The sequence below is a fragment of the Nannospalax galili genome, unplaced genomic scaffold (genome assembly GCF_000622305.1).
Source record: "Nannospalax galili isolate Female #2095 unplaced genomic scaffold, S.galili_v1.0 scaffold1154, whole genome shotgun sequence".
Taxonomy (NCBI): Eukaryota; Metazoa; Chordata; class Mammalia; order Rodentia; family Spalacidae; genus Nannospalax; species Nannospalax galili.
In genome coordinates, this window is record NW_008335437.1 from 490612 (window position 1) to 505810 (window position 15199).

At 43.7% G+C, this 15199-nt stretch overlaps 1 protein-coding gene across 3 annotated transcripts in view; it reads left to right on the forward strand.

Moving 5' to 3' along the window:
* The window catches only part of Wwc1 (WW and C2 domain containing 1), a 173330-nt gene that overhangs the window by 85381 nt on the left and 72750 nt on the right, over positions 1-15199 (forward strand). For all 3 annotated transcript variants that reach the window (XM_029562089.1, XM_008830152.3, XM_029562088.1), the window contains exon 3: positions 9573-9776. In XM_029562089.1, coding sequence (XP_029417949.1) covers positions 9573-9776 — 204 coding nt within the window. The remainder of the gene's footprint in view (positions 1-9572; positions 9777-15199) is intronic.

Below are 15199 nucleotides of genomic sequence, written 5' to 3' on the forward strand. Positions count from 1 at the left end.
GGGTGTGTGTTGGGGGGGTGGTGTGTGGGTGTGTGTGGAGTAATGAAATGGGACCAAGCAGGAAGAATGCATCTGGTAGTTTTACCAGCTCCAAGGCTACTGGCTTCTCCTTGATTTACGTGTGGTATCATTAGATGGAAGATAACATATTGGTAGATGGAGTTATTGGTACAAAAACACTGCATACAACCACTGGGTCTGAGCATTCGTAGTAATCTTTTTTGTTTTGTTTTGTTTTTTGTTTTTTTAATTTTGAGTATGAATGTTTTGCCTGCATGTATATAAGTGCACCACATGTGTGCGATGCCCATGGAGGCCAGAAGTGGGCGTCAGATCCTTTGGAACTGGAGTTATGGATGGTTGTTAGTGGTTAGTTGTTAGTAGTTGTGGGTGCTGGGAACTGAACCAAGATTCTCTGCAAGGGCAGCCAGTACTCTTAACCACTGAGCCATCTCTCCAGCCCCTGGGAGCAATCTTACATGTATGTGTTGTTCATGGACCGAAATCCCTCTCCTAAGAGTCATAATACAAGTGTAATCCTATACTTCCTGTAATCCTAGCACGAGAGAGGCTGAGGCAGGAGGCTGAAGCCAGTTTAGGATACTTAATGGGACTTCGTCTCAAAGAAAGAAATACAAAAAAGAATTATAAACTCAGTGTAACTAACTATTTTGCTCAAAAAGTTACCATCCAACTTACATTCATTCAGAAATATTTATTGACTACCTGTTCTGGGAGCTTGGGCTACATGGAAATGCAAAAACAAGTAAGACCCTTGCTCCTCTGAGATTGCATTGTGGCTTGAGAGACAGAAAATAAAGTTCACCCGTAGATTATGGTGTATTATTAGAAAATGTCCTGTTCTATGGGGAAAGAGCAGACTGTGGGCCAAGTGTGCTGGAGTGCATCTAGGTAGTGATGGGAGGACAGTGGTGATAGCAATACTAAATCTCATCTTCAGGAACAAAGACCTTGCCAGGAACGTAAGAACTAGGACTTGATGGAGGTGAGGGGAAGTCTCAAATAGAGAGGTTGGGGAGCAAAAATTCTGAGGTGTGATCACATTCCATTTGTTCAGGGGACAGCAGGGAGGTGAGTGTCCGGAGCTGAATGGATGAGGAAGATGAGATGGACAGCATCAGAGAGCAGCGGGATACAGGTGTGCCTGAAGGGATGAGGCTTTTACTCAGAGAGACCCTTTGGAGTTTTAAACATGGGAGCGCCATGATGTGTGTTCTAATTTGGTTTCTTTATTGCTGAGATGAAACACCACAACCAAAATCAACTTGGGAAGAAAAAAGTTTATTTCAGCTTACAACTCCCAGGTCACACTCCATCACTAAGGAAGTTAGGGCAGGAAATGAAGAGGATTGCTGCTCACTGGCTTGTTCTCCCTGGTCTGCTCAGCCACTATTCTAATATAGCCCAGGGATGGTACCACCCACGGATTAAGAAGATGTCTCCTAGACATGCCCACAGACCAGTCTGATGGAGGAAATTCCTCAGTTGAGGTTCCTTCTTCCCAGGTAACTCTAGTTTGTATCAAGTTGATAAAAATTAACCAGAACAAGGTGACATATCTTAAAGGGTGCTGAGAATAGACCTTTCTAAGGCAAGCAGCAAAGCAGGGAGTCCTGTGTGAAATGCATGCAACAGTCTAGGGCCTCATATCAGCACAGAGGTGATGGGAAGTGACCAGAGGCTGAATATATTTTCAGGTAGAACTGTCAGGATTTCCTGCTTATTTGTAAGCAGAGTGGGAAAGAAAAAAGAATACTATCTTTGGACCTGAGCCATGAAGGGATGAAGTTGCCACCTAACTAACTGACAGAGTGGGTTTAGGAAGAACCAGCTTCATTTGGACAAAATGAGCCATAGATGTTGCTATGTATCTGGGCTAGGACTCTGGCCAGCTTCATGTAGTAACTTCTAGTTTGGAAAAAAGATCTGGGTTGAGGATACGTATTTGAAGGATGTTAGCATATAGATAGTGTGTGAAGACATGAAGATATGAAGATGGACAAGATCATGAGACGAGGACCACAAAATTACATGGGGTCTTCAGGCTACAAAAGGGTGGGTAGGAGAGGAAAACCAGCAGTGAATCTAAGAGTGGCCACAGGGTGTGAGGAAGAGCCAGATGAAGCTGAGGAAGACAGTCCTGGAGGAGGAGTAGCCATCAGGTGGGTGAACTACAAAGAAAACCAGGAATTGGCCAATAGATTTGGCCATCAGGTGACACTGGTGACACTGTCTTTGGAGATAAGCTTTGAACAAGGGCTGGGAAATAACCTGACTAGAGTGATTTCGAAAGAAAACAGAGGGGGATTGGACATAGGAAATTCAGACTCTTTCCAAAACACAACCCACATTGTTTTGTGTCAACATTCTGTTTCCCCACTGTCTCTACACATCTTTCCTAGGTAGTTTGAATCTGATTAAGATATATCTTCTGCTGTTTGTTTTTCATTCTATCATGAATATTTGAACAATGTCCATGTTTGCTGCTTTTAATACATCAATATGCTTTATGTAGATACAGCAGTACATCTTAAGACATAAAACAAAGGTACAACAAAGCTCTTAAAGCTAACCTTCTGGGATTCCCCCTGCTCATTTGTTATTATACACAAGAGGGAGAATCTTCACATATGTTTTCCTTTGTGATCATTTCCTAAAGAAGCATTTCTAAGGAAAATCAGTCCTTGTGAGAATGACTTTTATATGTCTCTTCATAAAACAAGGGGAACTGTGCTAATGATTTTTACAATATGAACATGCTCTGGACAGTTGACTTTTGTTTAACCTTGCAACCAAAAAGTTAATCCTACCTGAGTTTGTTTATAATGTAGACAAGCTCATTGTTCCTTGTGTTCCTCTTGTGACCTGGATATATATATATGTATGACCCTTCTTTATACTTAACCCCAGAAAATGTATAAATGTGTCTGAATGCTTCAAGAAAGCAGTGAAACATCTTGGATATTCATTGGAAAGTGCAACAAAGATTATCCCATTTGTGCTGCAAACAATAGATGGAATTAAATTGATAATGCCTGTTTGTGGTTGTGTGCATGCTGGTCTGACTTAGTAGGGATCAGACAGGGCAGAATTCTTCTCTAACAAGATAAGGGTCTGACTTTTACTTCCTCATTTCATTCTGGATATACTGTTTCAATAAAAGAAAGAGTGAGCCCTTGTCTGAGAGCATAGTTCTGAGAGAATTCTGAAGGAACAGGTTCTTATCTGTAATGAATATGTGAATGGCTTTCCCCCATGTCATTCTCTAAATAATGCAGGATAACAACTATTTGTAGGGCATTGGCATTCATTAGCTATTGTAGAGATGACTTGAGGTACATGGGAAGATGTGCATAGGTGATTTACAAATGTTAAGTCATTTTATATAAGGGACTTGAGCATCAATGTATTTCACACCCATGAGTCACCTAGAACCAGTCCCCTTGGATTCTGAGGGACAAACTGTAATGGACTTATGAAATCAAAAGATGGAAACATCTTGGGGACTTTGGATAATATTGTAAGATAAATGAGTATTTTCTTTCTTTTTCTTTTTTGAAACAGTGTCTCCCTGTAGCCCCAGCTGGTCTGGAACTCACTATATAGACCAAGCTGGCCTTGAACTCACAGAGATCCACCTGCCTCTGCCTTGGGAGTGGTAGGATTACAGGCGTGTGCCACCATGCCCAGTGATAAATGAGTATTTTCAAAAGCCTGTATCAGTCTCTATTACCACCAGCTGTAAGGTACTGTTTTCTTCATCCTTCAGCAATATAAAGCTATTTCCATTTCTTTGGGTTTGTAATAGTTTTTTTTTCATAGGTTTAAACTGTTACTTTGTTAGCTTTAATTTGCAGTTTTCTACATAGTAACAGTGTTGAGTGTTCTCCAGATGTTCAGTTTTTAAAACCCTTGTTCTTGTTGATGTTACTATACTCTCAGAAAATCCAATGTTGTTAATTTTGTGGGTGTGTTTGTAGTGTATGTAGAAAGCAGGTGCATAGCATGTGTTAGAAGAGAGAGGAGCTGGTCCGGTGGCCCATTAAAGGCCCCTGTCTTTAATCCCAGCACTATGGATAGAAGGGCAGGTGGATCTCTGTGAGTTCCAGGCCAGATTGATGTACATAGGAAGTTGCAGGAGGACCAGAGCTCCATAGTGAGACCCTGTCTAAAAACAAAACAAAAAAGAGGGCAGGGAGAATATGCGGAGCTCATGAGTGGTGGTTGTACATCCTGGATGGAGAATGTGTACAAAAAGGTGGAGGTTTGGAGCACAGGGCAGAGGGAGTGAAGTGCTTCCCAGTAATGATTGCACTAAAGCAACTGAATGATAGTTGAAGTGGCTGGTTTTTTGTAGGGAGGGATTAAGTGAAAAAGGTCAGTAGCACACTTTGTGGTATGCTAAACTGTTAAACCGTGTCCTTGTGTAACTTTAGAAAGACTAAGAACTAAGAAGTAGGTGGCCAAGATGACCCTGAAGAGCCTGTCCAGTTATAAAGGGGAATATTCTGAGGAACAGCTCTGGTGACAGGACCTCAAAACTCATATGTTGAGGTCCTATCCCCAAATATGATGGTATTTTGGGCTTTCGGGAGACAAAAGTTGAATGAAACAGATCCTTTTGATGGGATTAGTCCTCTTACAAGAAGAGATACCAAAGAGTTATCTCACACCCCTTTCCCCTCCCTTCCCTGTCTGAGGTGAGGTAACAGCAGAAGGCTGTAGAGGATGACCTTACAGAATAACCAGCTCAGAATTAACAGTATTTAATATGGCTCAATAGAATCATCAAAGGAGCTTTTGAATGCCTGATGCCCTAAAGAATAGTCTTCAAGAGTTGTCGCTGGTGTAATTGCTTTTCATATGTAAAGGAAGTGGGAGGAGACTATTCTACTTCTACCCCTACCTCACACCATTTGGAAAAACAAAATGGGCCATAGACCTAAACATAAAAACTGAAATTATATAACCTCTAGAAGAAAACATGGGAGAAAACTGAGCCTGGTGTGATAGCACATGCCTATGGCCTCAGCTCTAAGTATTATACTTCATCTAGCCAAAGGGCTGAGAAGTGATGGTCCCAGCATGAATGAGGCTGAGGGGGAAGATTGCTTGAGTGCAGGAGTTCAAGACCTTTTGAGGTATGAAGTAGCAGGCAGGGCAGGGAGGGATTAAGTAGAAAAAAATCCTTAAGATTCTTAAAACAATTTTTTTTTTTTTTGCTTTTTTTATGCGTGAACGAGTGTTTTGCCTGTATGTATTTAAATGCACCCATGTAGTGCATTGCCCACAGAAGCCAGAAAAGGGGGTCAGATTCCCCAGAACTGGAGTTACAGATGGTTGTTAGCCACCACATGGGTGTGGGGAACTGAACCCAGGTCCTCTGCAGAAACAGCCAGTGCTCTTAATTGCTGAGCCATCTCTCCAGCCCCAACAAAATATATTTTTTAATATTTTATTTAGTATTTTTATTTTATGTGTATGAGTATATTGCTTGCATGTATGTGAGTGCACCTGTGTCGTGCAATGCCGCGGAGGTCAGAAAAGGGCTTCGGATTCCCCTGGAACTGGAGTTAAGGACAGTCCATAGCCGCCATGTGGGTACTGGGAATCGAACCGGGGTCCTCTGCAAGAGCAGTCGGTGCTCTTAACTGCTGCGCCATCTCCCCAGCCCCAACAAAATATTTTTTTAACAAGACACAGAAAACACTAACCATAACAATTTTAGTTAATTTGACTTCATCAAATATAAGCTTCTTTAAGAGATGCCACTAAGAAGCCAGGCATGGCCATGCACACACCTTTAATCCCACACTTGGGAGGCAGAGGTAGGCAGATGTCTGTGAGAATGAGGCCAGAAACTGGTCTACATAGCAAGTCCCAGGCCAGCTAAGGCTACAGTGAAACACCGCCTCAAAAAAGCAAAAACCAAACAAGCAAATGAAAAGTGCTAACCATAGATCAGGAGAAAATATTTGCAATACATTTATGACACAGTACTCACATTGATTCTTATATAGCAAATAGCTGTCATGGAGAAAAAAATTTAACCATGCATTTAATGTTACTTCTGTGTGTCTACCTGGTTTTATACTTTTGGACATAGTAGTACCTTATAGTGCTTTTATGAATGCCTACTAAAATCTCTGTTGAAAAATAAATCAAAGCTAAAATGGAGAATGCAATCTTGAGAAGCAGACACCACAGATTATTTAGCAGAGTATCTGTTTTCAACTCCCTTGCTTGCAGTAAACTCTGTTGCTAAAAGATTACCCTACCTCCTGCCCTAAATATCTGCCTCTGCAAACATGCCTGCAGAAGGAATTTCCCCTCTGTGGTCTTAGGGCACATACGCATTCATGCTGATGGTCACATAGACTGTTACTTAAACCCACTAATGCCATAACTGTTAAAGAATAACACAGGAACTGGGCATGGTGGTGAAGACTTTTAATCCCAGCTTTCTGGACGCAGAGGCAGGTGGATCTCTGTGAGATGGAGGCCAGCCTGGACAAGTTCCAGGCCTGCTGGGGCTATAGGGAGACCCTGCCTTAAAAAAAAAAAAAAAAAAAAAAGTGGGCGGGGGGGCCTGGAGAGATGGCTTAGTGGTTAAGAACACAGGTTCTTAACAGAAGACCCAGGTTTGAATCCCAGCACCCACATGGCAGCTAACAACTGTCTATAACTCCAGTTCCAGGGGATCCGACAGCCTCTTCTGTCCTCTGTGGGCATTGCATGACATGGGTGCACTTACCTACATGCAGGCATAACTCTCATACACATAAAATAAAAATAATAAATAAAAAAATATTAAGGAAGGAAGGAAGGGAGGGAGGGAGGGAGACAGACTAACAAGGAGACTTAAACCATGAAGGAACAAAACTTGGGGCTCATATTTTTTTGGGAGGAAACTCCACTTGAGTCCACCAGCATGAAATAAACTTTCCTGATTACTCCACATGAATCTCTCAGTGCCTTCTCTATTCATGGGTAGTCCCCTGCCTCAATTTCCCATAACAGCTATGCAACTCAACAGATGAAAATGTGGGTGACAAATTTACATAGATACTTCACTGAAAAAAGATAGATATACATGACCAACAAACACACAGTTATGTGTTTTACACGACGAGTTGTCAGGGAATGCGAGTGAAAACTACAAAGAGGTACTAACATATACCATATATGCCCTCTAGAATGATCGAAAGGGAAAAAAAGATTAACAGCACCAGTCGTTAGCAAGGATGTAGAAGTGGAACTCTAAAACACTCGTGAAAATGGTAATGGAACAACTGTTGGAAAACTTTGGGTTTACTGAGACAAGAGCTTGCCATGTAGCCCAGACTGGTTGCAAACTCACAGCGGTTCTCATGCCTCCATCTCCCAATTTCTTTTTACTTTCCCTTTTCTCTCCTCAGCTCCCCAACTCCCTTCCCCTCCCCCTTCCTTCACCTCCCTTTGTTTTAATAGAGTCTCACTATATGGCTCAAGCTGGCCTCAGACTCAGGACCCTTCTGTTTTAGCCTCCCCCATGCAGGGGTCACAGGTGTGCATCAACATGTTCTGTGCCACTCAGTTCAGCTTTTTCTTTTTCTTTTTTTTTTTTTTTTTTTAACCCACTTGCTGGCCCCCAAGCTTGGGCAAGGGGGTCAGGGAACAGGGGCAGTCAAGACACAGTCCTGGGTGGTGAAATGAAGGACAATGTTTTAAAAAGAAATTTGTCAAATATGGTTTGGAATAAAGCGGACTATATCCTATACACTTTTTTTTTTTCTTGTCTTTTTGAAACAGGGTTTTCCTGTAGCTCCAGCTGGCCTGGAACTCACTATGTAGACCAGGCTCACCTTGAATTCACAGAGATTCGCCTGCCTCTGCCTCCCAAGTACTGGGACTATAAGTGTGTGCCACCACGCCCAGCCCAGTTCAGCTTTAAAGCATAAGTTCCTTTCTATTTTCTTTTTCTCAGGGGCATTTTCGAGTATCTATGCAAATTTTTATGCCTGATGCAGTGTGTGAGTGCAGATACATACTTGCCATGACATGTATATGGAAGTCAGAGATCAGTTTTTGGGAGTCAATCCCCTTTCCACCATGTGTTCCAGGGATTGAAGAAAGGACATCAGGCTTGTACAGCAAGTGCTTTTACCTGCTGAAGCATCTTGACAGACCCCAAAACATTTTTTAATGATGGCATAATAGTATGCTATGACCACTGGCTGTTCTTGTAGGTGACCTGGGTTTGGTTCCCAGCACCCACATGGCAGCTAACAACCACCCATAACTCCAGTTCTAGGAGATCTGACACCCTCCTCTGTCATCCTTGGACATTGCACAACACAAGTACACTAATACACATGCAGGAAAAATACTCATACACCTAAAATAAAAATAAATTAATTTAAAAGTTTTTTTAAAGTATGTTAACGCAGCATACTTGTTCCAGCAGCCATTTCCTTTACCACCTTGAGCGAGTTACTTAACCTGTCTGTGTCTTACTTTTGTCTTTGTTGTTGTTGTTGTTCTTTTTGAGACAGGGTCTCCCCGTAGCCCCACCTGTCCTGGAACTCACTGTGTAGACCAGGCTGGCCTTGAACTCACAGAGATCCGCCCGACTCTGCCTCTTGAGTGCTGGGATTAAAGGCGTGCACCACCACACCCAGCTACTTTTGTCTTTTTAAAAGAATTTTATTTTTGTATTTTATGTGTATGAGTATATTGCCTGTATGTATGTAAGTGCACTCATGTTGTGCCCGTGGAGGTCAGAAGAGGGCATCAAATCCCCTGGAACTGGAGTTACAGACCATTGTTAGCCGAAATGTGGGTGCTGGGATTTGAACCTGGGTCTTCTGCAAAAACAGCCAGTGCTCTTAACCACTGAGCCATCTCTCCAGCCCCAGTTTTGTCTTTTGTATAATGGAAATAGAAACAGAGTCTACTGTATTAGGTTGGTGAAAGGACTGAAGAAGTCAGTCCTTATAGAGTACATAGAACAGTGCTTGGCCTAGGGCAAACCTTAAATATATGCTTTCTATTTATCATGGTTTACACAAATATGTCTTTGCCTGAATTTTTTGAATTGTTTTAATGATAAATTACTATAGGAGGAATTAGTGGTCAATGGTATTAATATTTTAAGCCTCTTCATCTGATGGTCAAATAGCCTATGAATAAGACTATTCTAATTAATTACTAACAGTGTTGGGTGTCTATTCATTTCCTCTGAAAATGATTAGTTATTATCTTTTTCTTTTATACTTACCAAAACAGATGATATCGAGCATCTGTTATGCCCTTACCCTAATCTTTCTGTTGTCTGTTATCAGACTGAAATTGATGTTCAGTCTAGAACCTAATCTTAGTTTATTTTTTGGTTGCATGACTAATCCAGATGGAAGCGCTCTGCCACGTAGTGAGCTTAACCCATTTACATTAATTGGAGTTTCTGTGCATTATGCTTTTGTTTCCTGGTGGTAGAATCTGCAGGTCACCATCTCAACAGGCTCAACAGGTACTTGTGAGCTGCTGACCTATTACTCTGGGATCTGTTCCAGAAACCACTCAGATCGAGGATCCGCGGGTGCAATGGCGGCGGGAGCAGGAGCACATGCTGAAGGATTACCTGGTGGTGGCCCAGGAGGCTCTGAGCGCACAGAAGGAGATCTATCAAGTGAAGCAGCAGCGTCTGGAGCTCGCACAGCAGGAGTATCAGCAGCTGCATGCCGTCTGGGAGCATAAACTGGGCTCCCAGGTCAGCTGTGAGTACCACCCACTGCCATAGTCACCAGCAGCATCCCCATTAGTACCAGCAGGAACTGTCTATACTGAGAACTGCCAAGACTGCTCTTCAGTACTTCTTTTAAAAAGAAAAAAATATTTATATTTTATGTGTATGAGTGTCTTGCCTGTATGTATGTAAGTGCACCCATTTTGTGCAATGCCTGAGGAGGCCAGAAGATCCCCTGGGGGTTGTTAGATGGCCATATGAGTGCTGAAAATCGAACATAAGTCCTCTGTTAGAGCGAGCAGCCAGTGCTCATAACCACTGACATATCTCCAGCGCCTTCTCAGTACTTCTTAATCTATCCGTTTCTCCCCATTCCTGGTATAAGCTAGCATCCTCTCTACTGTTCTCCCTGCTCCTTTTACTTTCTTCTTTTCCTTTGCGTCTGTGTGTGGTGGGGGAGGGTATATACTTATGTGTGTTGGTAATTGTATCCATGTACACATGTGGAGGCCATAGGAGGATGTCATGTGTCTTGCTTTATCTATTCCCTTGAGTCAGGGTCTCTCATGAAACCTGGAGCTAGGCTGGCAGCCAGCTAGCCCCAGTGATCCTCCTGTCTCTACTCCCATACCCCAGCCCACAGAGCGGGAGTTACAGGCACACACGGACACACTTGGCTTTTTACATGGGTGCTGGGGATCTGAATTCAGGCCCTCAGGCTTGTACAGCAAATGCCCTTACCTACTAAGCCATCTCCTCAGCCCCACCTGCTCCCTTGCTCTCTTCTGTGTCTAACACAAAATAATTCATTTACCATTTATACTTTGCTTCATTCGATTTCATTTGTAATCATTTTGGAATGCTAACCAGATTCCTACCACCTTGTTTACAAATGAGAAAACATGTTAAAAGCTGGTGGTCTAGCCATGCATAGTGAAACATGCTGACAATCCCAGCTCATCCAGAGGCTAAGCAGGAGGATTACAAGCTTGAGGCTAGCCTGGGCTGCATAGTAAGACCCTGTCTCAGAACTAATCTTTTTTAAAAAAAGAGTGGGGATAGATAGAGCTCCGAGATAGAATGTTTACTTAACATGTGCAAGCCCTGGATTCCATTCCCACTACTACAAAATAAACAAAACCCTGGGAGATCTAGGTGAAGAAGGGAGGTATCAATATTCATCACATCATTCCTGAATTTGTGGGTAGGAACTTTTTTAAAATTAAAAGTCACATGGGGAAAAAAGCCAAATACTGCGAGAGTAAAGTGTCTCATAAGAAACCCTTGCATGGTGCATTGGTGGCTGTGGCAGAAGGCCTGGGTGCAAATGTCTGTTGCCACAACACTGACCATGGCCTCTGGGGGCCCATACTTCACCTTTTCAGTCTCAGATCCCTTATGTGTGTTTTGTTTGGTTCTTTGGTTTTGTTGTTTTGAGATAGGGTCTCCTTGTAGCCCCAGCTGGCCTGGAACTCACTATGTAAACCAGGCTGACCTCAGTGTCACTGAGATGTCTGCTTCTGCCTCCTGAGTGTTGGGATTAAAGGCATGCACCACCACGCTTATGTTTCCTTATGTTTTACAGTGGAGATGTTAACAATGCCTTTAACTGATGAATCCATGTCTAGTCCATTTCAGCCTCAGTGCTATTGACATTCGTAGCTGAATGAACTTTCACTGAGGCTACCCTGCATATAGAGGGATGTTTAGCATTATTCCTAATCTGTATCCATTAGGTATCAGCATTGCCTCCCTACCCTAAGTCATAACAAACAAAAACATTTCCAGATATCTCAGTGTGCCGTGGAAGGCACTATTGGCCCCAAGTTGAAAATCACTGGTCTAGGGACACCTAGAACAATTTCTTTAGAGCATGTGAATGACTCAGTGTCCTAGTTTGTTTCTCCGTTGCTGTGACAAACTACTCTCACCAGTACTAACTGGGGAGGAAAAGGTTTACTTAGCTTACATCTCCCAGATCACAGTTCATCAGGGAGCCTAAGGTAGGAACTCAGGGCAGGAACCTGGAGACAGGAGTTGGAGCACAAGCCATGGAGGAATGCTGCTTACTGGCTTGCTCCTCTGGCCCCTGCTCAGCCTGCTTCCTTATGCAGTACAGGCCCACCTTCCAGGGGTGGCACCACCCACAGTGGGCTAGGCTCTCCCACATCATTCAACAATCAAGAAGATGCCCCCTACACATAGGCACAGGCCAGTCCTATGGAGGCAATTCCCCAATTGAGGCCCCCTTTACACAGGTGTTGACACTAAGCTATCCAGTACAGGTGACCCCTTGTCTACTTGATGCACAAACATTTCACTATTAAACCTAACCTTTCCAATTCTTATCCCCAAAATATGATGTTAACATTAATATCACAACATAAGACAGTACAACCTTAAAAGCCCCACAGTTCTTAAAAAATCCAAACACTTAAAAGTCCATAGTCTCTTTTAAAAGTCTCTTAACTGAGGACTCCTGTAAAATCCAATAAGTACTGCCTTATTTCAAAGGGAAGAATTGGACACACCTAAGCAAAACCAAAGTCCAGCAAATTATCTCAAGGCTGGACATCTGGGATTCACTCACAATCTTCTGGGCTCCAAAGGATTCTGGCAGCTCCACTTCTCTGACTCTGCTGTCCACAGTACACAGAGTTCATCTCGCAGACCCAGACCAGTGCCATGCCACACCTACTGCTGTCCTTGGTGGTCGTCCCACTGTCCTGGCATCTCCAAAAAGCTGGGGTCTCCACTGAAACTGAGGCTACACCTTCACCAATGGCCTCTTCTTGCCTCTGGGGGTGCAAAGCCTCAGATTCTCTCCATGACCCCTTCAATCCTGGGGTCTTCATTGCAACTGAAGCTGCACTTTCTCCTGTGGCCTCTCCTGGCCTCTCAGAGTGCCAAGCCTCAGCTGCTCTCTGTGACCCCTTCACGCTTTGAGCACCAGAACCATGCAGGAGACTCTTAGACATTACCAAGTCCTGTTTCCAGCTAGAGATGAAGGCTCAGGCCCCCCCGCAACCACAGCTTCTGTGTGCTGACCCTGAGGAAATACTTCACAGATTTCACCATGGTGATGCTGGTCTCTTGTTACTCACAGCTGATTTTTTTCAGCCTCAGCTAACCAGCATCAGTTGTCCCAGTAAAGCAAGGGTTTACTTCAAGTTCTGTTCTCTTAATTACAGCTGATTCTTCAGCCCCAGCCAACCAGAACCCACAGATTCTCAATTCAAAATATCACACAAACAGCCCTGATAGTCTCTGCTTCCCTTTGAAGCTTCACAAGCCAGGCCTCCATTGTTGACAACTCTTTTCAGCATAACTGTTCCAAGCTCCACAGCAACAAACTCTAAGCACTCAATGGCGTTTCCAGCCCAAAGTTCTGAAGACTTCCACAATCCTCCTAAAAACACCAAGGTCAGGGCTGTCATAGCAATGCCCAACTCTCTGGTACCAATTTCTGTCCTGGTTTGTTTCTCCATTGCTGTGACAAAAATATTCTGACTAATACCAACTTGGGGAGGAAAAGGTTTATTTAGCTTACACCTTCTGAGTCACAGTTCATCAGGGAGTCCAAGGTAGGAACACTCTCAAAGCAGGAAATAAGTGACAGTTCTTTGACTCATTCATATGACTTCTGGACATTCCTTAATGCTGTGCCAGCCTCAAAGGCTGCCACCATTTTGCATATTGAAGATCATCCATCTGAAGGCACCAGGGTCATTTCAGGCAACTGGATCTGAGATCTAGACCAGCAGGAATTGTCAAGTTCCCAACCAAGCTTCCCAGTTTAAAGAGGCATGCCCAAAGTCTCATCTTGATCATTCTTTAGGTTTTACAAGCTGGGTTTGCTTTCCAACTCCTGTTTCTGGGGTGGCAGACCAGTGAGGCCACATGCCTCTCCTCCAACTCAGATGGCCTGCTGGGACTTGTGAGGATTTCATCATCAGTCAGCCTAGACTGCTGTGGGTGCTAGTCACAGGTCAAACCCTGCTCTGGGATGGGCTTTGCTGTCAACTCTCTGGTCTAACCTCTAGCCCCATGGGGAAAGAGAAGGAAAGCAACATTTAATGTGTGCCTACTGTACACCTAGAGAGCAGTGAGCTAGGCCCTCTACCCAAGTCACCTTCCTCCCCACTTAGTAGACATAATATTGTTACCGTTCTGCAGATGAGGAAACAGGCTCCACAATGGCAAATGGCCTATTCCAAAGTCACGCCAGTGAGAAAAATGGTAGAGGTTATGTCTGATCTCCATACCTCATCCCTTTCATTTAATCCAACTTGGCCTGTTGCATGCCAAGATTCACGGGTTACACTTGGTTCTTCCTGGCCTATAAAACATAAAGACTTGGGAAAGTTGGTATCTTAGTTTGCTTCTCTATTTCTGTGATGAAAAACTCTGACCAAAATCAACTTGGGGAGGAAAGGATTTATTTCACTTTCAACTTACAGTTCATCATGGAGGGAAGGCAGGACAGGAACAAAAGAACAGATGACAGAGGAGCTGCTTACTCACCCAGACTTACTCCCCTGGCCTGTGCTCAGCCTGCTTTCTGATACAACCTAGAACCACCTGCCGAGGGGTGGCACCACCCCCAGTGGGCTGGGCTCTCCCACATCACTCAACAGCCAAGAAAATGTCCTACAAACATGACCCCAGGCCAGTCCATTGGAGAAAACTCCTCAATTGAGGTTCCTTTTTTCCAGGTGTGTCAGGTTGACAATATAGCTATCCAGCACAACTGGGTTCTTTGGAGCCTCATCATACTCCTTCCCCTCTCTAGGCTTCAGTTTCCTACTAGAAAAACAAATCATTGGGACTCTGTGCATAAAAATACCAGCTCAATGAATAGGCGGGCACCCAATGAAGCCCCACCCCTAGCTGAGGAACTATTGGCAGTTGACTGTTGCTGGGGGATGGGAAGTCATTTTCTTAGGGGGTGTTGGCCCTGATAGACTTCCACACTCTGAGGGATGGCCCCACACCCATGTACATAGAGGCAGCACTAACTGGACTCATTGCGTTATTTGGAGGAGAGGGGAAGTGCCAAGGAGATGGCTCAGCGGGTAAAGACAGAGGTGCTTGCCACCAATCCTGATGACCCGAGTTCAGTCCCTGGGACCCACCTGGTGGAAGGAGAAAATTGATTCCCACAGATTTTCCTCTGACTTCCACAACTTGCTATAGCACGCCCTCACACAAAAAATAGAAGTAAAAAGTTTTTAAAGAGGACATGAAGGTGGGAGGGGGTATGTTGAGGGGGGCCCAGGGAACTTGGGGGTGGATATAATCAAGATCCATTGTATATACATATGAAATTGCCTAAGAATAAATTTTAAAACTATTCTAAAATATATATGAGCAGAACCACTCCCCTGATTTTACTCACTTGTGAAACTACAAGGCTGTCTGACAAAATGATTTGGGGAAGGAACATCTGTACAA